The 25307-nt window shown below is 42.0% G+C and overlaps 1 protein-coding gene across 1 annotated transcript in view; it reads right to left on the reverse strand.

Moving 5' to 3' along the window:
• Positions 1–25307, reverse strand: part of CERS5 (ceramide synthase 5) — a 110490-nt gene that overhangs the window by 16256 nt on the left and 68927 nt on the right. The window contains exons 7-10 of the mRNA XM_089687251.1: positions 18690–18818; positions 13987–14093; positions 7857–8013; positions 7576–7605 (exon numbers count right to left, since the gene is read on the reverse strand). Of these exons, the coding sequence (XP_089543377.1) occupies positions 7576–7605; positions 7857–8013; positions 13987–14093; positions 18690–18818 (423 nt within the window). The remainder of the gene's footprint in view (positions 1–7575; positions 7606–7856; positions 8014–13986; positions 14094–18689; positions 18819–25307) is intronic.

The following is a 25307-nucleotide window of genomic DNA, read 5'->3' on the forward strand; positions in this document are numbered from 1 at the left end:
TGGAATGTCACTTGTGCATAGGAAAAGTTATGAGCCCAAATATGAACTACACGAGATTTTGGCTCTAGTTTAGGTCGACACCCAGACCTCTACGCCTACACAGGGTATTGGTCCTTGAAGTCAGAGACACCCCCTGCTGGGGAACTACAAATTGGGCTGTCAGGCCTAAGAGAGTAAAGTTGAAGACGTCTCCCATTTTAACATCAGTACTAACTGGGGAGACCCGTGCCCTTTTGCTCTGAAACTTGTATCTGCTAACCCAGGACTTTGGCAAGTACCTTAACCCTTTCACCGCTCTCTGATATCTCTTTGCTGTGCTGTTAGTCTCTGTATATATATATATATATATATATATATATATATATATATATATATATATATATATATATATATCTCTATCTATCTATCTATCTATCTATATCTATATATCTTAGTTGCATTTTTTTTCTGTAAATTTTTTTTTCACCAGTTTGAATTTTTAGGAAAAAATCTTTCCTTCTGAAAGTGTTGAACTGTTTCTATAGCACTTTATTGCAATTTACGAGTTCCTGCCTCTAAAGAGAACGCTACTGTGTGTGTTTAACCCTCTGCATAATCGGCCTGCTGTGACCGTATTATGCAGACGATTATCTCAACCATTATAGTGTTATAACTGATATCCCTGAGTTTCCTCTTTCTCTGTACAAAAAGGAGGTGGTGGCAGTGTGAAGGGTTAATTGCGTAATTAACCTCACCCAGTAACAATCGCTCAGGCTGCCGGTATATCGATTGTGGTCCAATTAGTTGGAAAATCATTGTGCAGGGTACAGCTGGGTGTGGCATTGTTATGCACGTGACATCGTGGTTTTAGATCGGCTAGTCCTTCAGTCACGAGTTTGGTGAGAAGGTCTGGGGTCTGACTAAAGTAAGTAAACCTTCATAAACATGTTAGGCTGACCATACATGAGCGATTCGCTTTCCTTCAACCAGGGGGTGGAACAAACGAAAATGACTTTATTGTCCCATCAACATTGAGTGAATCCCTCTCCTGCTGCGCTACTCTATTCTGACAGCAGGGAGACTTTTTCATTTTCAGAATAACTGATCAGCACCATCGCACATAGCTGGAGGCACTGATCAAGAGAACATTTTCCAACAGGCTGGTTGTATACAAGTCGATCGACAGACCAACTTTTGTACAACCAGCCTGCCCATACACAGATCAAAATTCAGCTGCTCCCTGATGAACTGGCCGAATTTCAATTCATATATGGCTGGCTTTAGAGAAGAGGAGGTAGCAGCCAACAAACTTGAACATAAGCTATCCTAGTAATCAAGCCAATTAAAGTGGTGACATTATGGATGCAGCTATATATTGCTGATGGCTAAATAAATGTCAGAGCAGACTCTTGAGTCTTTTATTCATCTGTAGCTTTTAATGGTGAGCAGAGACAAGCTTTCTGGCAGTGACTGGCTTAGCATGCTCTAACAGCAGAAGCTATATGCTGGATAGCACAGGATGCACTGACACACCTGGTGGAATAGACCTCAACCGGGAAAAGATGAATCTTGCCCTTGAGACTATAGGCTTGGGAAAAAATAGAAATAAATCTGCCAGAAATAGTGGATCAGGAAGCAGCCTGACCCTTGTGAGGACCTTCAACCAGAACAAACAGGGAATCAGATTGGTGAAAGCAAGTTGTAGACTTCAGATAAACTCTATCACCAAAAGAGTAAAGCACCTTCCCCTTATGATACTTGGAATTAAAGCAAAAAGATGGCAAAACATGGTGCTGATTCAAGTGGAACGAAGACACCATCCTAGGTATTAAAAAAAAAAAAAAAAAAAAAAAAAAAAAGAAGGCTGAAGGGCACTAGCTAAAAAAACAGTTCTAACTGAGCTGGGAAAGGTTTTCCTGAGCGTGGATTCCTGCCAGTGTCCATTCATCTGAAAGAGGCAGCATAATCCAAGTAGTCATGAATATGAAGTCCTCTGTGTCCTATGATGTACAATTAAGAATCCACTTTTTTTCCCCATTTGCCAATAACTCTGCAATACTTTATATTAGAACCAGTTTAGTGCCATTTTAAAAAGGGACAAATAGAATAAAATGTATAAATTATATTTACAGTAGAACTATTCTAAAAAACTGTACTAAAAGAACCCATCTCCTTTGCTGCCAAGGACAACTCAGACTAGGACAGAAAACTTCATTTAAAGGCCCGATAGATTCGGGTCAGCCAATATTTAACCATCATTGCCCAAAACATGTGTACTAAAAGCCTCTCCAGCTCAGTCTGCACAGCAAAATGGGAACAAAAGGCAGTCAGAAAGATCTAAAACTTTTACAGGGAGGGTTGAATAGCAGAGATGGTTTTGAGATTAGTAAGGCTCATGTGACTGTACAAACCAGCACTACACAACATCCAAATTTCTAATTCATAACATGACTAACTTGTGGCATCATGCACAAAACAGAATACATTAAAAAAAAAAAAATAACCAGCAAGAATGACAAGATTGACAAGAATGAAGCACAAAAGTAAACAAGGCTCACCTCAGACTATTTGTACAGAAGATTAACGACTGTTCACATCTACAGTCAGTGAAGCCAATTTACAAAAACAGCAGTCTCCTGTAGCAACCAAATTCCTGGCTGATCTTTAAAGGATAAGTTCACCTTTTGATAAAAACATAATAAAACGCACATTTCTCAGATTAAAAAAAAAAAATGTGCATTTAAGTTTTGTTGCAGGAGCATGTAAACCATTGCACCAGCAATCAACAAATCGCTGGTGCCACGCAGGTTTCCTGCAATCCTTTCAGTATATCTGCTTGCCTGTGCAGGATTGTACAGACAAGCAGATATACTAATAGGAAGAATCAAACTGCCATGGTGCTCCACAGCACTGTGGTAGTTCATTGAGAACTAAAAGCCAACAGACTCGTTCAAATGGGTGTACTTATGTGTAGACCCGTGTGAGAGCCATGTTTTGCCTGCATGTGATGCACAGGTGATCCGTGCTTCTGCAGGCAGGCAGTCCCATTCATGTAATTGGGGACACAACAGCTTCAGGGAAACAGCTGCTGCTCTTAGTTTGACATCTGTGTGGGTGCGGGTCTCCGAACTCACACTGTCTGTTTCGAGGTCCTACACGGATGTCAAATTGGGAGCAGTGCCTGTGCAGCAGCGGTGTCTTAACTGACATGAATAAGACTGCTTGCATGTGGGTGCAATTAACACCTATGCATCCAGTGCAGGAAAAACACAGCCCTTGCACTGGTGTACACTAACATACACCAATGTGAAGGAGGCCCCATATTTGGGAGCACTACAGTAGCCTGACGTCTCCAAACTGAGTTATGTAACGGTATGTGCTAGGATTGCATTCACTAGATATCACTACCAGACCACAGCAACATGGCATACTGGAGTACTGAACTGATGACATCCACAATATGGATGGATGCCAATACAAACAGCTGTAGACAATGTACAAGTTCAGATTATGGGGAATGCCGGTATGTTTTCAGCAGTGAAAGCCCCATGCCGAGAACTAAATGAAACAATTAGAATGTGAGCATGATTTTCCTGGAACCGCAATTCATCACTAGCCCTTCAAAATGTATGTAAACCTCCAAATCTATTTTTCAAGTTTGGCAAGTTCAATTGTATACAGTTTTCCTAAAGCGCATCTAAGCCCCGAATAAAAAATGTAATATATTGCACCTTTAAATTCCTTTGATCTGACTGTATTTATTTTCCTTTGTGATCCAACCAGTTATGCCTTCTGTTTTACAGTGGCTATGCTCACTTCTCCACTGTATCTATAGAGGAGCAACATATCTCACCCCTGGACAGCAGAATTGTGAAGAGGATAGTGTTATATTGACGATACACATTAAATACTAAATCTGCTTTAAGAAAATATACTGTATAAACGGGAAGATATTTTACCCAAACTTCAAGCCTAGAAAATGCATTTTAATGTGTTGGAAAAATGCAAAAACGGCTCTGGTAGCAAAAGTGTTAAGTCTTTCTAGAAAATGGGAATTTTGACTTGCCCAATAATTCCTCATCTTGGAGTACAATACAGAACAAAGTGCTTGTACTCAAAGACCATGAGTTAAATGCAGGCTACCTTAAGGTGGATGGAAGCCAGCAAAATGTTTTCTAGAGCCACTCCTAGTGCAGTGTTATATATCCCCCACCAACTCCATAAACATTCCAGTTTTTATGCCAGCAATAAGGAATGATCACAGAAGTCAGAGTGGAGGAGCCCGTGTCCTGTACTGCACTCCAAGATCAGGAATATACAGGTTAAAATTCCCATAATTTTAATTGTACAGTATGGGACAACCAGCTTGTGCTCATATATCATGGGATATCCCAAAACAAACTGGTGGACAACAACATAGCAAACAAAACTGCTAACAGGCACACAACAAACAATGGTTAAAAAAATCCAAAAGCATTCAGAAGACAACCTTAGGCATCTTATGGCTGAATCTTGCATTAGCTGAGGCCTAAACATACATTGTGTGAATAGAGAACCTGGTGGCAGCCTTGCAAATCTAGGAGAGATGCTTGATGCTGGAAAGACCAAGAGACACCAACAAACCTTTTGTAATGAACTGTGATAGAGAATCGAGGAACACCTTTCCGTAAAGGCGTAGGCACTGGAAATAAGTTGTTTGATCCACTGGGCAATGGTGGAGCAAAGGCAGGATGTGCTGTATAAGTCTGTATGTGGGACAAAAAGGATGTGGTTTTGTTAAACTGTGGCTGCTAGGTAGCCACTGACAACATCCAACAGTGCTGGGAAAATTCCCTGGCATGTTTTGGAGCAGGATCGAAGGAAGGGAAAATAATATCATTACTGAGGCGGAAAGGAGAGACCACCTTGTCCCTATGTAATACAAGAAAGTTCTTTCAAGAAAGTACTGCAAGCTCAAAAAATTTGCCTAGCAAACATAATGGCCACCAGGAAGGCAACCTTATCCAAGCTGATGGGACCCGTAAGGTCCCATCTTCACCTGTCACCTGACCCCCATAGGGGTCTTCAGGGTCTGAGAAACAGAGATGGACCACAGCCCTGGACCTATATAGCACCCTGCAGCTAAATACACTCAATGTACTTTGTGCCAAGGGGAGCAGTACCTATAGCAAACATAACTGGCCAGTCCGGCACAGTGTGGTCCAAACGTATCACACTGAGGGCAATAAGTAGTCAGATCCTAAATGTGTGTCTTTTGAAGTGTCAGACGAAAAAAAAAAAAAAAACAACAAAACACCTTCTCCATAGGAGAGGAGGACCATCACTTAAAGACACTAGTCCAGTCACCCGAAGGTAGCCTCCATATAATCCCTGGTCTATGAATATATGCCCTGTGTCCAGGACACTATGATTAATAACGGTTTTTTTCTTTTGGGAAAAGGTCTTATAACTATATGAATAAACGCTGGAGGTGACTCAAGTATAGCTTTTTAGGTGGAGTGGGCTTCCCTGGAAAAAAAAATAGTTTTCAAGATTCCCTAAAGGTGGACAGGGTAGGAGCTGACCGGACATACTGTGGTACGGGAGTTCCAGAGGAGGGAAGAGGCTCTAGAAAAGTCCTGAAGGCGAGAGAGGCAGTAACAAAGGAGCTAGAGACCAAGATGTCTTGGGAGCAGCCGAGAAGACGATTTGGGCGATATCTGCAGATGAAGTTGGTGATATAGCTTGGAGCAATGTTCTAGATAGCTTTAGATCATGACATATATTAAAAAAAAAAAAACCACAATAGTGTACTCTGCATAAAATTTAGGTATTTTTGTTAAAATCCACAAAACACTTATCAGAGCAGTAAGGTGTGCATACAGCAAAATTAACAAATAGCAGCATACATCTCAGCTCACACTGGCATACAAGCCTCCAGCTGACAGCTCTGAATACCAGTTCACACAGGCTGCAGCTGCTGCATACAGGGATCTCTACCACCCTGCTCATCCCTAGTAAATACTCATAAAACTAAAAAATAAGTATGCTTTGAACACACCACAACCAACTTCAGGCCCTGAAGTCTTGACAGCTCAGAGTGCCGGGCTTGTAAAAACTACTACCGCTGTACAAGAAGGCGTTCCCACCACTCACAAAATTATGAAGGCTCTACCCTACAGGTTACATTAGTGATTGACTTCTTCAAAACACTTGGTTTTTGTAGTTTTATAAGTATTTACTAGGTAAAAGCAGAGTAGTAGAGATTCCTATATGCAGCAGCTACAGCCTGTGTAATCCACTAATCAGAGCTGTCAGCTGGAGGCTTGTATGCCAGTGTGAGCTGAGATGGATGCTGCTATTTTGCCAGGTACCCGCTCCCACTGATATCACCTAGGTGATCAGAAGCGGCTGTAGTCCTCCCACCCTCACTCAGTGCTCCTTCCCCTTGAATTCCAGAAGAACACTATTCTATCTATCCCCTTCGCCACCAGTCTTGTAATTTCCCCACTGCCGTACTTTAAACAGCGAGCGGTGACGTAAATACACCCAACTCGCCATAGTGGGTGGACCCGGCAGTATCAAACTACCCGTCTTTGCCACACACTTTATCTCCATCCGTCCCTCAACTCCATTTGCAGACACACTCACAGCCTTCAGTTCTGCCCTCAGCTCTGCCCACACATGCGCTCATCATTTCCCTTAGTATAAAGGGAAATGTAGTTTTCTATAGCGGCGTGAATGTGATGTGCGGCTATATCTAAAGTGCTCTTCCTGGTGCTCAGAAGCAGAGCGATTTCATCTATGACATCACAAAAAGTTATACCGTCACAGAGATCTCAAAAAGCAAGCCCTTTTCTGATAAAATTTTGCTGCAGTTTCATTGGGCCAGCGGAGAGAATCCTGGAATTCAACTTTAAAAAATCTGTATACAGTGAGGCAGGAAACCAAACAAAAATAGATTTAGGGTTTATATACACTTTAAAGGAGACCTGTGCAGAGAAAGAAAAGCTGCCCACTGCTGGCCTTTTTTTTTTTTTTTTTTTTTACTCAAAAGGCTTTTTGCCCACTCTGTCATGTTGATTTATGAAGGGGCACTTATCAAAATTGGAGAAGCCAGAATCTGTGCATGGCAACCAGTCACTTCTATCTTTCATTTTTAAAGCTTAACTGAAAAAGCTGAGGAAAGAAGCTGATTGGCTGCCTGCACAGCTGAAAAACACTTTGCTTCCTGTCTAAATGTGAGAGAATTTCTGCAGCTTAGCTGTATTCTGATAGATAGATATATATATATATATATATATATATATATATATATATATATAAAATCTGCATTATCAGGCCAACAGCCATTACAGGTAACTGACAGGTACACTTTATATTCTGGAAGATCTGTGTTAAACAAACCTTTCTAAAATGTACTGGGTAATGTCCGTTTAAGAGTGTTAGAGCTGATAGGATGATGCCCAAGACCCATCATTAGATGTATTATTTGGACATGCGATTTAGTTTCCTGGATCTGGTACTGGATGAAAGAAATGAACATGCAGAAGGGTACAGGGACAGCAGGCAGGAAGGTGGTATAAAGAATTCGGAAGCAGCACAGAGAAAACTTACAGGCAAAGGGTGACACTTTCCAGTTCCAACCTGACACGGAGAAAAAGGAGGGAAAGAGAGTAAGGCAGGGAGTGCAAAGACATCAAAAGACCCCCCTCCTGACAAGGTCGCCTTGTCAGGGCAGAGCACAGGTAAATAAGCAGTAGTATCATCAGATCTGGAAATGCAAGGCGATAAGAACCTCAAAACACCAAAATGGATGAAGCCAAGAGAGCCAAACATAAAAAAATCATCTTAAAGTTGCCCCACATTCTCCAAGAAGGACAAAGTAGTAGACACACCTTTCCCTTTGTCAGTGATCTGTACGCTACACGAATAATGAGCCAAGACCAGATGATGTGGAGAACTTGGAGGATTAAAAGGATACCATTAAACAGCCACCAAGACGGGTATGGACCAATCAGCTCCCAACTCTCAAACAATGTTGTGTTTAAGACCCTGTGATGAAAAAAAAAAACCAAAAAGTCAGTGTATTACCTAAAACGTTTTTGTATCCATTATATGGAATGCAAAATGTCTTTAGTGAATTAGGACATTTTACAGCAAAATTATAGTAATAACTTAGACTAGGTAAAATAGAATTTTTGACTTACCAGTAATATTCATTTCCTGTAGTACATTACAAGACATCGGCTTCTTTAAATCCTTACCACCAGGTTATATGGAGCTACCTTCAGGTGTCTGGACAGTGGCAAAACTGCTGGGACATGCCACAAATAACTCATCCCACTCCCAGTTAGCCTCAGGGAAGGGATAACAGAATCTGAGAAGCCCTGTCCTTCAGGACCGTGAATTCATCAGACAGGTTACAAATAAAAAGCTTGGAAGTGCTCACAGAGGATCTGCCAGAAGTCTAAGTACGTCTGAGTAATAGCCCTCCTGGGCTAATTTGATGCAATGAGAATCACTAGAAGCCCATCTGTGGAAAAGGGCTTTAAAGACTTCTAAAATGGAGTGCCCATTACCCCAGATTCAAACTCTGATGACTGGCATGTGAATGTTGGACAGGGTCAGATCATGAAGTTCTGTCAAAGGAGAGGATTCAGTCTACTTCCGTTTGAGCTGCATGACTCCTAGTATCTCCTCGATTATTGATATAGGCCACTTTTGTGGCACTGTCCAAATAGGTTCTCGTAGGGTGTACTTGTAGGAGAGTAGTCCAGCCTTGAAGGGGCAAAAAGAATTCGTAAGAGTTTCAGAATGTAGATAGGGATGCAAGCTTTTTCCAACAATCATGTCTCCTGTACTGAGATGATGAGCAGGACTGTACCCCAGTCCAACAAGCTGGCATCCATCAATACAACTTTACATGACTGAGAAGGAAAGGTTTTCCCTAACTCCAGAGTTAGTTTGTAAATTCACCACACTAAGGAGAATTTGGTAAAGGGGTCAGATGCGTGAGGCCACGTGGCGACCAAGTCTTTTGTTCCATGCTGCTAGAATGTTGAGTTGCAACTGTATGGGGTAGAGTTAAGCATATAACACAGCCTCGAAGGAGACAACTGTGAGACTCAGAACCCTCATGCAGTCACTAATCGAGTATTTCTTCTAAGCCCAGATATTCCGGGTGCAAGAGTGAAGAGATAGAAGTGTGTCCCAGGGCAGAAAAAAAACTGCACAGCGCCGTGTCTAGAGGTAGGCCCAGATACTCCAACCTGAGAAGTGGATCCAGCAATGACTTTCTCAGATTGAGAATCCACCCGAAACTCTTTAGTGATTGGAGCATCTGGTCCTTCAGCAGACAATCATCCAGATACCCCACAACATGAACCCTTTGAGGACAATGAAGAGCCATAACCAGAACAAGCATCTTGGTGAAAGCCTAGGGGCTATATACAGATGGAATGGCAACAAACTGGCAGTGCTGGTCACCTATAGCAAACTGGAGTTTTGGTGTTGAGGAAAAATAGGAATGAACAGGTAGACATCCTTGATGTCTACAGAAGCTAGAAAATGCCCAGCAATTAGGAAGGCAAAGACCTACATGGCATTTACCATGCAAAACTTTTGTAGCCATAGGAGCAAGTTAGAACTTATAGGTCTAGATCACATTTCCTTATTGGGTCTTGGGACTGTAACAAGGTTTGAAAACGTTCTGCTGTAGAAACTGGGGTGACAACTCCCTGGGACAAAAGCTGTTGCACTGCAGTCAGGAAACCCACCAGCTGAGATGGGAAACAGGGCTTGGTTGAGAAGAATTGAGAGGGAGTAGGAGCGTGAAACTCCAATTTCTAGCCCTGGGAAATGACACTCTGAACCCACAGGTGCAAAACGTGTTAAGGCTAGAAAGTGTAGGTGTTCCATTATTGAGAAGGGGGCTTGGCACCAGATTTAGCTGGCTTGGAGGGCCATATCTACTTGAGAGAATATTCCCGTCTTAAGCTGGCCATACACAAGTATAATTTAAATCAGTTTTTCATTCTAAAGAATATTTGTTTGATATTCCAATTGTTAATGGGGTCAAACTGACAGTTTTCTACCACAGTCACAAGAAAATTAAAAGAAGCAGTATGGATAAATTTAGGAAAGTTCAGTCACTCAAAAATTTAATGTTAAAGCCCAACTCTGGAAAAATATAAAATTATCCCTTGCAGTGGGGGTGCACAAACTGAAAACAAAATCTTCAAGTATTTCATTTATCGATGAATGATGTTTGTGAAGTCATCGAATGTACTGAGAATTTTTGGACAAATGTTAATTTTTAAACCTAGTGTACATCTGGCTTTAGACTTAGCATGGAAGTTAAGAGTACTGAAAAAAACCGACCATAACATCAGGAGTGGAAGGCCTACTGGTAGAAATGCAAGCTTTTTTTTAATTCTTGTGATGGAGAGTAATCTTACCCCCTTTGATATCCTTGATGTATTTTTTAAAACACCACTATACTGTACAGTTCTTCAGTGCCTACTGTAGAGAATATCCTTCTGTTCAGTGACTACTGAATTATACATACTACTGTTCAAGGAGTACTGTAGGCCACTTCTTACTCTTCAGCGTCTACTGTAGGCCACGACTTAGTCTTCAGTGTCTACTGTAGACCATGTCCTACTCTTCCATGACTACTGTAGACCACATGCCATTGTTCACTAAGTATAACCTTACCTGTAGATAAAAATATACAAAGTGACTTTGCTACCACTTTAACACCTTCCCACCCAGCCGATAGCAGATTGATGGCCTGGAGGGACACTCGCCGTTGTTACTGTTATATTTTTATTATACAGTATTTATATAACGCTAAAAGGTTTGCTCAGCGCTGTACATTATAGTGGGGGGACAGAACATAAGACAATACAGTAACAAAACAAAACACAAGGGGTTCAAGGTCCCTGCTCTTTCAAGCTTACAATCTAGGAGGGAGGGGATAGTGGTACAGGAGGAAGTGGCTGTGATGGATGGAGTGGTAGGAGGAGTGGAGGAGATCGGCTAATAGGTGAGGGCGGGGTAGGCTTCCCTAAAGAGATGGGTTTTCAGGGTGCGCCTAAAGGTGAGGAGGGTAGGTGACAGTCTGATGGATTGGGGTAGTGAGTTCCGGAGGATGGGGGAAGTCCTGTCAAAATGAGCCGCTCACGCTACTGCACAGCGGTGCGATCTGTCACCAGCTGTGTTCACGGGACACTGCCGATAACATATCACTACACCGGCCCGTTGACTTACCACTCAGCTGCACAAAATGGGCAGATTCAACCCCTTCCTGGCCCCCCACAGAAGTTTTCAGGGACTAGGCTTTGCACCAGGCAGACCATGGCTCTGGCCCTGTAAAACATCCTGTGGCTAACTCCACACACTGCAATACATGGCAAACAGAACACCCATAGCAGATACAATTGCTGCAGCAACATTATAGGTTGGTCCCATGTCTTCCATGTGTTGGGGTCTGGATACAGTTACCCAACGCTCTGCCGTGGAGTCAACCAATCCAGATACCTGCAGGGGCTATGGCACACTCAAGTCTTCATAGAAGAATTACCATTCAAAAGATCCAAGAGAAGAAAAAAATCCGTAAAAGCAACAAAACTCTCAGTAGAGAGAAGAAGTCCATCACCTAAAGACACAAACAAAAAATGGAGGGGGGGGGGTGTTAGCTGGAGAGGAGGGGGTTATATGGGGGATCGCATTAGCTTTTTATTGCCAATGTCACCTGAAGGCAGCTGCATATAACCCAGTGGTAAGGATTTAAAGAAGCTTGTGTCCTGTATTGTACAATCAGGAAAGACCTTTTATAAAACTAATAAACACAATTATGTGCAACGATAAATATTGTGGATGTTCACTGGCACCACAGTGCTTGTGGACCCCTTGTATCAGCAATATCAGAAGCATGTCAAACACATGTATGATACTACAGGTAAAATATGAGCAATATACACCTCTCAGCCATAACATTATGGCCACCTATCTAATATCAAGTAGGTCCCCTTTTGCCACCAAAACAGCCCTGATCCTTTGAGGCATGGACCACTAGAACTCTAAAGGTATGCTGTGGTAAACAGCTTCTGCCCTGACTTACCACTCAGCTGCAGAAATCATGGGGATACAACCCATTCCTGGCTTCGCCCTCGCAGTGGGCATGCCCCCACAAGAGTCTTCAGAGACTAGACTCTGCACCATGCATTCCACCATCAGTAGCAGATCCTTTAAGACTCCACCGGTTTGCCTTCTTCCCACAGTGCATCCAGGTGCCATCTCTTCCCCAGGTAATGCACATGACGTATGAGAAAATGTGATTCATCAGACCAGGCCATCTTCTTCCATTGCTTCGTGGTCCAGTTCTGATGCTCGCATGCTCATTGTAGGTACTTTTGGCTGTGGACATGCGTTAGCATGGGCATCTTGACCGGCTACACAGTCCAATACGCAACAAATTGAGATGCACTGTGTGTTCTGACACCTATCAGAACCAGTTACATAGTTGGTAAGGATGAAAAAAAATACACCAGTCCATTCGCTTCAGCCCATCTAAAAGTTTTTTTTAAACTAAATGGTCGACACTCCCCACTGACACCACCAACTGTGGAAGGGAGTTCCACATACTTACCATTCTGACAGTAAAGAACCTATTACACAGTTTAAGGTTAAACTGTTTCTCATCCAACTTCATGAAGAGGCCACGTTTCCTCTTGAGAAATTTGAAGAGAGAATGAAAAGTTTTCCCACTATGCTAGAATCACCACTGAGATATTCGTATATCACTATCATACCTCCTCTTATGTGTCTCTTCTCCAGGGAGGCTGGAATTGCATGCTATCACTGAGCCTGTGATCTACTAGGACTCCCAAATCCTTATGCATCCTAAATTTCCCCCAGAGGGTCTGCCCCTAGCAAGTAAATTACATTCATATTTTTAGCCTCATGTGCATTACTTTACATTATTCAACATTAAACAAGTATGGACTTAAAAAAACAAAAAACATTTCTACTCAATTAGGTGGATGCAGCATCGAAAGATTGTATGAAAGATATATAAATGCTACACTAGAGGAAATAGGCAGCTGTGCACTTCTCTAAAATGGGCTGCTCATATTAACAAGGTTAACTAAAGATTGATCAAGGTGGATGATTAAGGGAGCAAAGTAAAACAGGGCAATCCAGAGCATGAGGGCTCAGTCTAACACTGGCCACCCAGAACAGTAAGGCTGGATGAAATCAATAAGAATGGGGGAAAGACAGCAATCAGGTCATAACGGGTCTAATGGAGAACTCACCTCAAGGAATAATGATTGAACAGACACTGCTAATAACCACCTCAAGTTAAAGCAAATTAAAGTAACTGCAAAGCTTTTTAAAAAAAAATAAAATAAAGATGTTATACTTACCTGCTCTGTGCAATGGTATTGCATAAAGTGGCCCTGAACTCCCTCTTCTTGCATCCAACACCAGATCTCTCTTACCTGCTCTGTGCAATGGTATTGCACAAAGCGGCCCAGATCTCTCGGCTCCTCCTCTTCTTGGTGTACCACCATTGGAAACCACTTCCTAGGGGGGGCATACCTGTGGGCTCATTCCCAAGCCAGGATGTGCGCATCTATTGACACACAGCGTGGCTCAGCCACGCCCCCCCACTCCCTCCTCACAGGATTTGATTGACAGGAGCAAATGGCCCCTGCCGCTTTCAGTGAGTCCTGTGAGGAGAGAAAGAGGGCAGTGCTGCTGAACTTAGGCACAACAATGGATCGAGATAGGACTCAGGTAAGTATTTAAGTAAGCGAGGGGGCGATACAATGAGAAATTTTTTACCTTAATGCAGGGAATGTGTTAAGGTAAATAAAAAAAGTCCTGCCTTTAGAACTACTTTAAGTACTATGCAGGAGAACTAACCACAAACAAACATACATAACTTCACAAATCACCACAACTAACACTGTAAATACTACATTAAACACAAATAAAGAGAATTTATACAGCTCTTACCATGTTGGATAAATGACAAGACGCGTGATGACAAACATCAGCCCAAACAACATAAAAAAAGTGTCACACAACCTCTGGTACTTTGCATAATTTGTCATTTTTGCTGCCTTTAAAAGAAAAGAAAAAGAAAAGAGCACCATTAAGTTATGGAATACATAAAGGACAACATGTTATGAAAACCATGCTAGGCATATCACCGTGACATTCTTCATTCAGTTTACTGTAATAATTATGACATCCATGAGGCGTAGGAAAAACGCATCCAAATATAAGCAAACTGCTCTGCAAACCAAAACTGCAAAACACAGATTGGGTTTTATTGGTGCTCCTTTTTATATTAATAGCTTAATGCAATCCACAATGGAGCATTAATGTCAACTGCCAGTGTTAAACATCAGATTCATAAAGAAAATGATCACTAAAAAATCAATTCACATCTCCTTTATATTGACTGACCTGTCAGTGATCAAGGCCAGTTCATACCAAAATATGCCGTTGTGACAGAATTGCTATGCAGTGCACTCTGAAAGCCCATTCATTTGAATGGACTGCAAAACACATTGAATCATGGAAATAAGTAATGCAAGCATTACTTTTTTAAAGTGTACTGCACCAAACCACATGGAACTGAAGTACCATGTGATTTGGTGTTCACAAATGCACTGCGTTTGCAATCTGCGTTTGGAGTGCCACTAACAATTCATTAGCTCCTACATGCAGATTGCAGGTGCAGCACTCCTCTCTCACACTGCGTTTTGGTATGAACCAGCCCTTAAAGCTGATCCCCCATATTTCATTTAACTTTGGATCAAACTAGTCCAAACAAATTATTTATGTAGCAAAAAAAACAAAAAAAACTTCTGGACAGCTGCACTGATAACCATCTTTACTGCTAAATTTTCATAAAAGCAAAAACAGCAGTAGGGGAGAAATCGTTGACGAGTTTCACTTACTAGCACTTAATCATAACAAAGCTTCCTCTTATTGGCTGAGGCAAAGTTCATGACATCATCAGCCCACCTCTCTGCCTCTTAGATGAAACCCGGAGATCAGCTTCAATAAGTTCTTCTTCAGTGCATTTATTGCATCAATCTCCATTTCCTTAACACCTCAGAAGAGCTGAACTGACCCATGGCATATCTCAAAATTCTGGCTGCAGTGACACAGATACTCAGTGCAAACCTTTATGTGACATGGTCAGCACACAAGTAGCAGTGTGGAGAAAAGGAAGGACTCTTAATTATTTTTTTTTTTTACTGCTGCCTATATACTGTATTTTAGTTCCTGTGACTCTCACACCAACCATTTATTGAATGGGCATCACAGAAACAGGAAGGAAGAGATAATCTCCCCAACAGAGGGATAATCTCCCCAATTCTTCTCTAATCTATCTAAATAAAAATGATAAAAAGTTGATTTTAATTCAACATAAACTGGGAGAGTAGCTTAAACGTTTCCTTTAAAAGGTGATAAGCAAAAAAGTCAACACATCAAACAGCATTGAAATTTTAAATATGCATATATTTTGTCAAATTCATGTCCTATAAATCGTGTACAAAAGTCTAAGGCTTTTTGCACATGGTTCTGATGTTTGAGCATCAGCATTTCTGGGTGTAATTTAAGGTGTTTGTTTTGCCCATATTTGTGCATACAATACATTCCTAGGCAAAAAAACATGAATATTTATGCTCATTTGCATGCACTGACACAAAATACTGCGCAGGAATGCAAATTTTTCCTTTCTTTTTTTACTCAAGAATATGCAGTGCATGTTTACCTACCTGTGTGTACAGGCACATTGTAAAAAATGGGCTGATTAGTTAAAAAAAAAAAAAAAAAAAAACAAAATAAAACAACAACACACAAAAAAATGATGTTCTAAACTTTTTCAAGCTGAATTGTGCAAGAGGCCTAATATACGTAGAAGTACAAGAAACAGATACAAAGTCTAGAGAATAGAATGTAAAACACAAGTTTCCATCATCACTGCTCCTGAACTATACGGGGGAACAGAGAAGGCTAGCAGCTAAACAAATATAAAACAAAATGGAAAGAATGAATGCGAAAAACGTACAATAGCAGAACACAAAACTAATGAGATGTTTAAAGCAGTGGACAGCTGTAATCAGGGAGGAGAGGCTGAAACTGACATTTCCCGGGTTATTATACCCCTTTATCAAGTCTAAAAGAGACAGACAGACAGAGACACACACTTCCGGAACAACTCTGGGCAAACTGCTGAATATGCATATGTGTCTGGCCAGCCACTTTTGTGATTCATTTACCTCTGCCAGACAACACAGCCAGAAAGGCGACATCACATTCTTACAGTTAAGGAATACGGTGCTGTCACCTCACTGCCTGCAATCTACTAACTGGCTATTGAAGAAGCAACACAGTGGTAAGTAATTGATTCTGCTCACATGTGCATGCAGCTGAGCTTGATTGGCTCCCAGCCTGTGTGTTGTGTGAGGATGACAGAAATCCGATAAGGACAGATTCATACTTATGCTAGTTGTATATAAAAATACATTTATTTTAGTTAAACTGCCAAAATGAATGACATTATTACACAATAAAAGTGTAGCGATAGATCATAAGCATCTCATCAACATAAGTGTTTTCGTTTTCCTTAGGATTCTATTCAAAGGGTCCTACAACGTTGTCTTGAATGCTTATGCATGTCAGACCTATACCTTTATTGTAAAACTTGATAAACTTTATTGTTCAAAGACAAACTTTTTTTTCTTGAATTTATTTTGTTGACATCATGTATGAGTCCTTGTGTAATGAGGCAGTGGATGGTCTATAGAGCTTAAAAATCCCAGAGACAGCACGGTTAGTATGGGCAGTGATGTAGTGGAAAATTATTGTAGCTTTTCATTAGCTCTGACAAGTGAAAACACAGCGCTGATGGAAAAAAGCACATATTTGTCACTTTTCCTTCACAAAGCCCTTGTTTATATCTTTGAGTTTAAGGTGTGTTAGGGGTGCATTGTACTCTATGCTCACTGAGTGTTTCATGTTCTTCTGAGAAAATGAAGAAATAACACACCGGTGATGCCATCGTATGCACCATTTTATTCCACAACAGCAGTAGTTCCCATCTGAAGACTACCTCCCTCTAACATATTTCAACCAATAGGGTTTATTCATGTATTTTTTATTTATAGGTTTTTATCCTTTACATAACAGGGAAAGAAAAGGAACATACATAACATCCCATTACAGAACAGACTGAATGTTTCACAGAACGGTCAGCTAGTGAAGTCCTTAAAGCATTACACATTATAGAAATATGAAAGTGTAAAAGAAGTGGTAAGAAGAGGCCTGTGGGGCTGTATGGAGGGAAATCTTAGCCCCCAGAGGTATGAAGGGGGCTTGTTAGGTTAAGGTTAGGTTCATCTCTACGGCTAAGCCCTGTTAGAGAAAGCGGTCTTTAGACCAGGACTACTGCTGAGGTTGTACTATGGAATAAACATTTAAATACAGCGATGTAATCAGCAAGTGATGGCTTTTCATTTCCTCAGCATATTTCAGGTGCAGACTGCTCTGCTCAGGAGACAGCAAGATACTAAGCTTTGTGAGCAGAGGAGGGTGCTCTAATTTTCCAAATTGTGAGTCTCCTTTTAATGGATGTTTATTGAAAACCACACCGCAGCAAGTAGGGCTCTTTCCTATACATCACACCTTACCTAAAACACGCAGATACGAGCACAGCTCAACAGTGCTGCCTTCGGGACTAAAAGGTTCTATGTAGTATGAGCTCTCATACAGGAACTGGTTAGAGTTCATTATTTGCAAGCTCCTGTCCTCTGGTCAGAGTATGCTTTTCCTTTTATACTCCCTCTCCCTACACATTTCTAATACTTTATATTCATCTACAACCCAGCTATACTGAGATATTCACTGTATGGCCCGATTTGTGCCACAATGCTTTTGGACAAAAAAATTCAGGTTGGTACCTGAACATGCCCGCCATGGCCTTCACTGCTATTATTCGGCCTGTCAGGCTGCAGAGGGATTTGCACTGAAGGTAATGGAGGTCACAGTGCCAAAGCAAGTTAAAGCAGGAGGTTGTGCAATGCCAGGCAGGCCATATAGTGAAGGTTTTGGGGGAGCAAAAACTTTGATATGTCCCACTGTAAATGAAGCTGGATTATAGAAAACAGGGTAGAGAGTGGAGATTACCTTTAAATACCTAATAATTGGCAAGTTAAAGTGGTTGTAAAGGCTGAAGGTTTTTTACCTTCATGCACTCTATACATGAAGGTAAAAAACCTTCTGTGTGCAGCAGCTCCACCAGCCCCCTCAATACTTACCTGAGCCCCATCGTGATCCAACAATGTGAATGACAGCCTCGGCTGTCCCGGGTCTCTGCCTCCTCATTGGCTGAGACAGCAAGCGGGAGCCTTTGTCTCCCACTGCTGTCAATCACAGCCAGTCAGCCAATGAGGAGAGAGGGGGCAGTGCCAAGCCGCAGCTCCGTGTGTGAATGGGCAGCGTGTGCACCCATAGCAAGCTGCTTGCTGTGGGGGGCACCCGACAGACAGGAGGAGCCAGGAGAGCCTGCGGGGGACCAAAGAAGAGGCGAATCCAGGCTGCTCTGGGCAAAACCACTGCACACAGTAAGTATAGACATGTTTGTTATTTAAAAAAAAAAAAAAAATGAACCTTTAGAAGTCGCTTTAACATGACCTCACCTCCAGCAAGGAATCAGCAGAGTCATGCAAACACAGGACCAGAGTCCCCACTCGCGCCATATTATTGACATAGGAAAATGAGATGAGGCTAACTGCGGCCAGATGATGAATGAACATAAGTAGGAAATCCTGGAAGAAAAAAAAAAAAAAATTGTATTATGGCATAAATTGTTGAAAAGAACCTACTGCTTCAGAATCACCTCATTCAAGGGTGTAGGGTGTGATGGAAGAAAGGGCAATCATGTACAGTGCCCTTGAGGCACTATTCCTCTAAGACCAACAATGGGGCAGTACTTCTTCCATTGAAACCAATGATGGGGCACTATTCTTCCCACTAATACCAATGATGGGGCACTACTCCTCCTACTGATCATCAAACCTGCGGCCATGTTTTTTCTCACCGATGCTGGGGCCTGGACATTTTCTATCCTCACTGGCCCTAATCTGGCCTTCCTAAAGTCTGAAAGATAGTATACTGGCCCTTTGTTTGAAAAGTTTGGAGACCTCTGCGATAGACCAACACAAAGAGGCACATAATTGTGAAGTGGAAGGAAAATGATAAATGGTTTTCAAAATTGTTTTACAAATATCTGAAAAAAAGTGTGGTTTGCATTTGTATTCAGTCCTCTTTACTATGATACCACTAACTAAAATCTAGTGGAACCAATTGTCTATAGAAATCACCCAATTAGTAAATGTATGTGTAATTTATTCTCAGTATAAAAATACAGCTGTTCTGTGAAGCCCTCAGAGGTTTGTTAGAGAACATTAGTGAACAAACAGCATCGTGAAGGATAAGGAACACACGAGACAGGTCAGAGATAAAGCTGTGGAGAAGTTTAAAGCAGGGTTAGGTTATAAAAAAAATATCCCAAGCTTTGAACATGCCACTGAGCACTATTCAATCCATCATCCTAGAATGGAAAGAGTATGGCACAATTGCAAACCTACCAAGACATGGCCGTGCACCTGAACTGACAGGCCGGGCAAGGAGAGCATTAATCAGAGAAGCAACCAAGAGGCCAATGGTAACTTTGGAGGAGCTGCAGAGATCCACAGCAGGTGGAAGAATTTGTCCACAGGACAACTATTAGTCGTGCATTCCACAAATCTGGCCTTTATGGAAGAGTGTCAAGAAGAGAGCCATTGTTGAAAGAAAGCCATAAGATGTCCTGTTGGCGGTTTGCGAGAAGCCATGTGGGGGACACAGCAAACATATGGAAGAAGGTGCTTTGGTCAGATGAGATCAAAATGGAATTTTTTGGTCTAAAAGCAAAACGCTATGTGTGGCGGAAAACTAACTTCACATCACCCTGAACACACCCTCCCACCATGAAACATGGTGGTGGCAGCATCATGTTGTGGGGATGCTTTTCTTCAGCAGGGACAGGGAAGCTGGTCAGAGTTGATGGTGGAGATAAATACAAGGCGATCTTAAAAGAAAACCTGTTAGAGTCTGCAAAGAGACATCCCCGAAAAAAAACTTGCAGCTGTAATTGCAGCGAAAAGTGGATCTACAAAAGTATTGACTCAGGGGGGCTGAATACAAATGCACGTCACACTTTTCAGATATTTGTAAAAAATGTTGAAAACCATTCATCATTTTCCTTACACTTCACAATTATGTGCCACTTTGTGTTGGTCTATCACATAAAATCCCAATAAAATACATTTATGTTTTTGGCTATAACAAAATAAAATGTGTAAAATTTCAAGGGGTATGAATACTTTTTCAAGGCAAGGTAAACTGACCCCAAGAAACTCAGAGAGCAGCCTTCAGTGGTTTCATTGTACCAACCTACTAAAAGCAGACTAGCAACATCAGAACAGAAAGGAAACCTTGTGCGGTGTCAATATAGCTGCACTGGGATGCAGTGTACTCTAAACTGCCTGTATTTGTGGTCCTTGTACAAAAATAAAAGATTTGCTCTAAGGGGTTGATTTACTAAAGGCAAATAGACTTTGAACTTTGCAGGTGCAGATGCCCCAGAGCTTAGTAAATGAGCAGAGGCTCTGCTACCTTCCATCTTCCAATCATGTGCAAGCAAAAATGCTGTTTTTTTATTACCTTGCACATGATTGGTATTCTTTGCAAAGTGAAGCTTCCCCTCATTTACTAAGCTCTGGAGTAACTGCTTTTACAAAGTGCACAGTCTACTTACCTTTAGAAAATCAACCCCTATATGTATGTGCATTGAAAAATTGGAATTCCCTCTTAAAGCCTTGAAAGCTCACCACACGGAGCCCAAAAGAACGTTTTATAGTGTAGTATTTATTTAAAAAAATAACAAAGTAAAAACTTTCCACATGGGGACAATGTATACATGTGTGAATTCACATATCAAGATGGCCGCCGCTCCGGATGCAGACACTGCGGCGTGACGTCAGAACCGAGGACATGCATGTGCACGAAACGCGTTGGGTGGAGCCTACCCGCTGACATCATGCCATCACGTCCGCGATCCGGAGCGGCAGCCATCTTGGTATGTGAATTCACACATGTATACATTGTCTCCAAGTGGAAAGTTTTTACTTTGTTGTTTTTTTTTTTTTTTTTTTTAAATAAATACTGCACTATAAAACGTTCTTTTGGGCTCAGTGTGGTGAGCTTTCCTCTAGGAAGATCTCTGGCCAAGGATTGTGAACATTGTATCTGATTAACCATTGATCATTGCTACTATACCAGTAGCATTCTGGTGAATGCATAGTGGTGGTGGAGTGTTCACTGGATCCCCTGGCACTGTTTTGAAGCTGGACACCTTGCTGTTTGTGTCTTGCATAATCACTGACACATTCTTTATTGTATGGACTATCCTTTGTCACATTGTCATTGTGATTTACACTAGCACCCATATATTACACTTTATGGACATTATTTAATTGTTTCACTGATGTTTATGTTTTTGTTCGCACTAATGTGTATACTTTTTAGGTGTGTTGCACTATAGGTTTTAGTACCACACACACACACTACTGTGAAAAACATTCAGGCAGGTGAAAAAACAATGCTGTAAATTAAGAATGCTTTCTGAAATAGAAGTGTTCATAGTTTATTTTTATCAATGAACAAAATGGAAAGTAAATGAACAGATGAGAAATCCAAAGCAACTCAATACTTGGTGTGACCACCCTTTGCCTTCAAAACAACACAAATTCTTCTAGGTACTCTTGCACAGTTTTTGAAGGAACTTGGCAGGTAGATTGCTCCAAACATCTTGGTGAACTAACCACAGATCTTCTGTGGATGTAGGCTGCCTGTGGCGGCAAAAACATCACTTCCAAGACTCATTGTTTTTCTTTACACTGAAGAAAGTGATTGACATTGGCTGTATGTTTGGGGTCATTGTCCTGCTACAGAATAAATTTGGGGCCAATCACCTGCCTTCCTGATGGTATGATGAATATGTATCTGCCTGTATTTATCAGCATTGAGGACATCACTGATCCAGACTGATCCAACTTGCAAGGAACCTTCACCATGTTTCACTGTTGTCTGCAGACACTCATTATTGTACCGCTCTGCAGTCCTTCACGAACAAACTGCTTTTTGCTACAAACAAACATTTCAAATTTTGACTCATCCCTCCAGAGCATCTGCTGCCATTTTTCTGCACCTCAGTTCCTATGTTTATGTGCATAGTTAAGCCGCTTAGTCTAGTTTACAATTAAGAAGTATGACTTTTTGGCCACAATTCTTCCATGAGGACCATTTCTGGCCTGACCTCTCTGGACATTAGATGGGTGTACCTGGGTCCCACTTATTTCTGCAAATTCTGTGCAGATGTCCCTGCTGGACCTTTTCTGATGTCGAAGGGATGTAAGCATTAGGTGTCTTCTCATCTGATGCATTGAGTTTCCTTGGCCAACCACTGTGTCTACGGTCCTCAACGTTGCCTGTTTCTTTGTGCTTCTTCAAAAGAACTTGAACAGCACATCTCCAAACCCCAGTCTGCTTTGTAATCTTTACCTGGGAAAGACCTTTGATGCAGTATAACTACCTTGTGTCTTGTTGCTGTGCTGTCTTGCCATGGTGTATGATCTGTGACATGACACCATCTTCCACAACCTCACCTTAGTTAGTAGCAGAGTCTGTGTCAGGGACTGCGGGTCTCGCCGCGGCGCACAGGTCTGCGCATGCGCAGATTGCCTAGGCGCACTAATGTGCAGACACTGGGACCTGGGCGTCCGCGGCGGCAATTGCGGCCGCGCATGCGCACTCGCGCACGCCTGGCACCAATGACAGTGCAGGGCGCACTATTTAAACTGGCCAGGCGGTGATCAGGTTGCCGCATGGTCTAGTTCCTGTGTTTCTGAAGTACGTTCCTGTTGCCGATCCTGCTTGTCCTGAATTATGTTGACCTTCTCCTGCTCTGACCCCCAGCTCGTCCCTGACTACTCTTCTGCCTGTTGCTATATTATTACTGCACCTCCCGTTGCTGAACCTTGGCTCGTGACCCGGCTACTCTGTCTTCTGCTTGGTACCTATCTGCCTCCACTGTCACCGACCCGGCTAGTCTGACTACGCTCACTCCTGACTGTCATCCATCCATCCCGCTCGGGACCTGGACTTGTCATCCTCTTCACTTCAGGCTCACCCCTGGCACATACCCTCAGCAGGGACCCCTCTACCACAGTTGGGTGCACTCAGGGGTCGCGACCTGGTTTCAGTCTTGCGCCAAGTCCATCCCCACCATCAGGGGCTCTGGTGAAAAGGCAGACTGGGACTTAAGACTCCGCGTCCTGGGGAATCCCGTTCTGTGGATCACTAGAGATCCCGCTGGGCGGTGTCTGACAGTCTGGCTATTCTTCAACCAGTTTTAAGCCTCCTACAAAGTTGTTTCTGTTTCAAGTAATGACCGTGTTTGAACCTTCATATGAAACAGATGATCAATAGCACCTGCTTGGTATAACTGGTTAAAGTGGCTGTAAACCCTCACTCAGTGAACGGACTGGCCTTAGATGACACACAGAGATGACAGAAATCCTCCTAAATAAGTTGTACCTGTTTATATACAGCCGCATTTTACCTACATATGTAGGTTAACAATTTCCAAAATTTTGACAAAACTATGTTTTATAGTACATTTGTTTAGCTCATTACATGAAAGTAAGGTTAATAATATAACTTAGATTAAAAAATCTTCAGTTTTACTCAAACTAATACACCCCATAACAAAAACTACTCCATCTAGTATTTTGTATGACTTCCATGATTTGTAAGGACAGCACCAAGTCTTCTAGGCATGGAATGAACAAGCTGGCAATATATTGCAACATCGATCTGTTTCCATTCTTCAAGAACGACCTCTTTTGGAGCCTGGATGCTGGATGGAGAGTGATGCTCAACCTGTCTCTTTATAATTCCCCATAGATGTTCGATTGGGTTCAGATCAGGAGACATACTTGGTCACTGAATCATTTTCATCCTGTTCTTCAGAAATGCAACAGTGGCCTTAGTTGTGTGTTTTGGATCATTGTCATGTTGGAAAAGTACGACGACGACCAAGGGCACAAAGTGATGGTAGCATCTTCTCTTTCAATACAGAGCAGTACATCTGTGAAATGCAGCTCCCCAACACCAGCAGCACTCATGCAGCCCCACAGAATGACATTGCCACCACCATGTATCACTGTGGGCACCATGCATTTTTCTTTGTACTCCTCAACTTTGTGACGCCATACAGTTTTGAAGCCATCAGTTCCAAATCAGTTTTGAAGCCATCAGTTTATCTTGGTCTCATTACTCCAGAGTACAGGGTCACAGTAGTCTTCTTTTGCAGCATGGGCCCTGGCAAATTCCAGGTGGGCTTTTTTTATTCAAGGGCTTTAGGAGAGGCTTCCTTCATGGGCGACACCCATGCATGCCATTCCTCTGCAGTGTATGCCATTCCTCTGCAGTGTATGCCGTATTGTGTCACAGGAAACAATCACCCCAGTTTGGCTTTCTATTTCTTTAGCTAACTGCAGTAAACTTGCATGGCGATTTTCTTCAACCCTCCTCATCAGAAGACGCTCCTGTCGAAGTGTTAACGTCCATGGAAGGCTTTGTAAGATGACTGCAGTTCCATCTTTGTTAAATTTTTGTATCACTTTTGCTACAGTATTCTGACTGATAGGTAAAGCTTTGCTGATCTTTTTGTAGCCTTCACCTCACTTGTGTAAAGAAATTATTTTCTTCCTCAGGCCTTGTGATATTTTTCTTCCATGTGGTGCCACTGCTGACAGCATGACATGGGAAGGGTTTTTTTTTGTTGTTAGGTAATGCCCTTTTATAATCAACTGTCTGTTTGACACCTGTTTAACCACTTGCCAACCACGCTATAGCCGAATGACGTCATATGATGTCCACCCAGAACGTGCCGTCCTGCGCAACCCTGGTGATCTCTGTGATTGCTGAGTCCTACGGACACAGCTAATCACGTGATGTAAAGCGCTGAGCAAACTGTTGGCGCTATATAAATCTTGTGGAATCATAATAATGATGTGGTGAAAGGCCAGTCACAGCGGCCTTTTGCCATGTGATCATCTGTGTCCAATGACACAGCAGATCACCGGTAAATGCAGTTGCTGGTTATCGGCTGCACTTTTCTCACGCTGCCACAGCATGAGGAAATTACT

The sequence above is a fragment of the Staurois parvus genome, unplaced genomic scaffold, assembly GCF_062004578.1.
Source record: "Staurois parvus isolate SC_StPar_1 unplaced genomic scaffold, SC_StPar_1.0 ptg000422l, whole genome shotgun sequence".
NCBI classification, from domain to species: Eukaryota; Metazoa; Chordata; class Amphibia; order Anura; family Ranidae; genus Staurois; species Staurois parvus.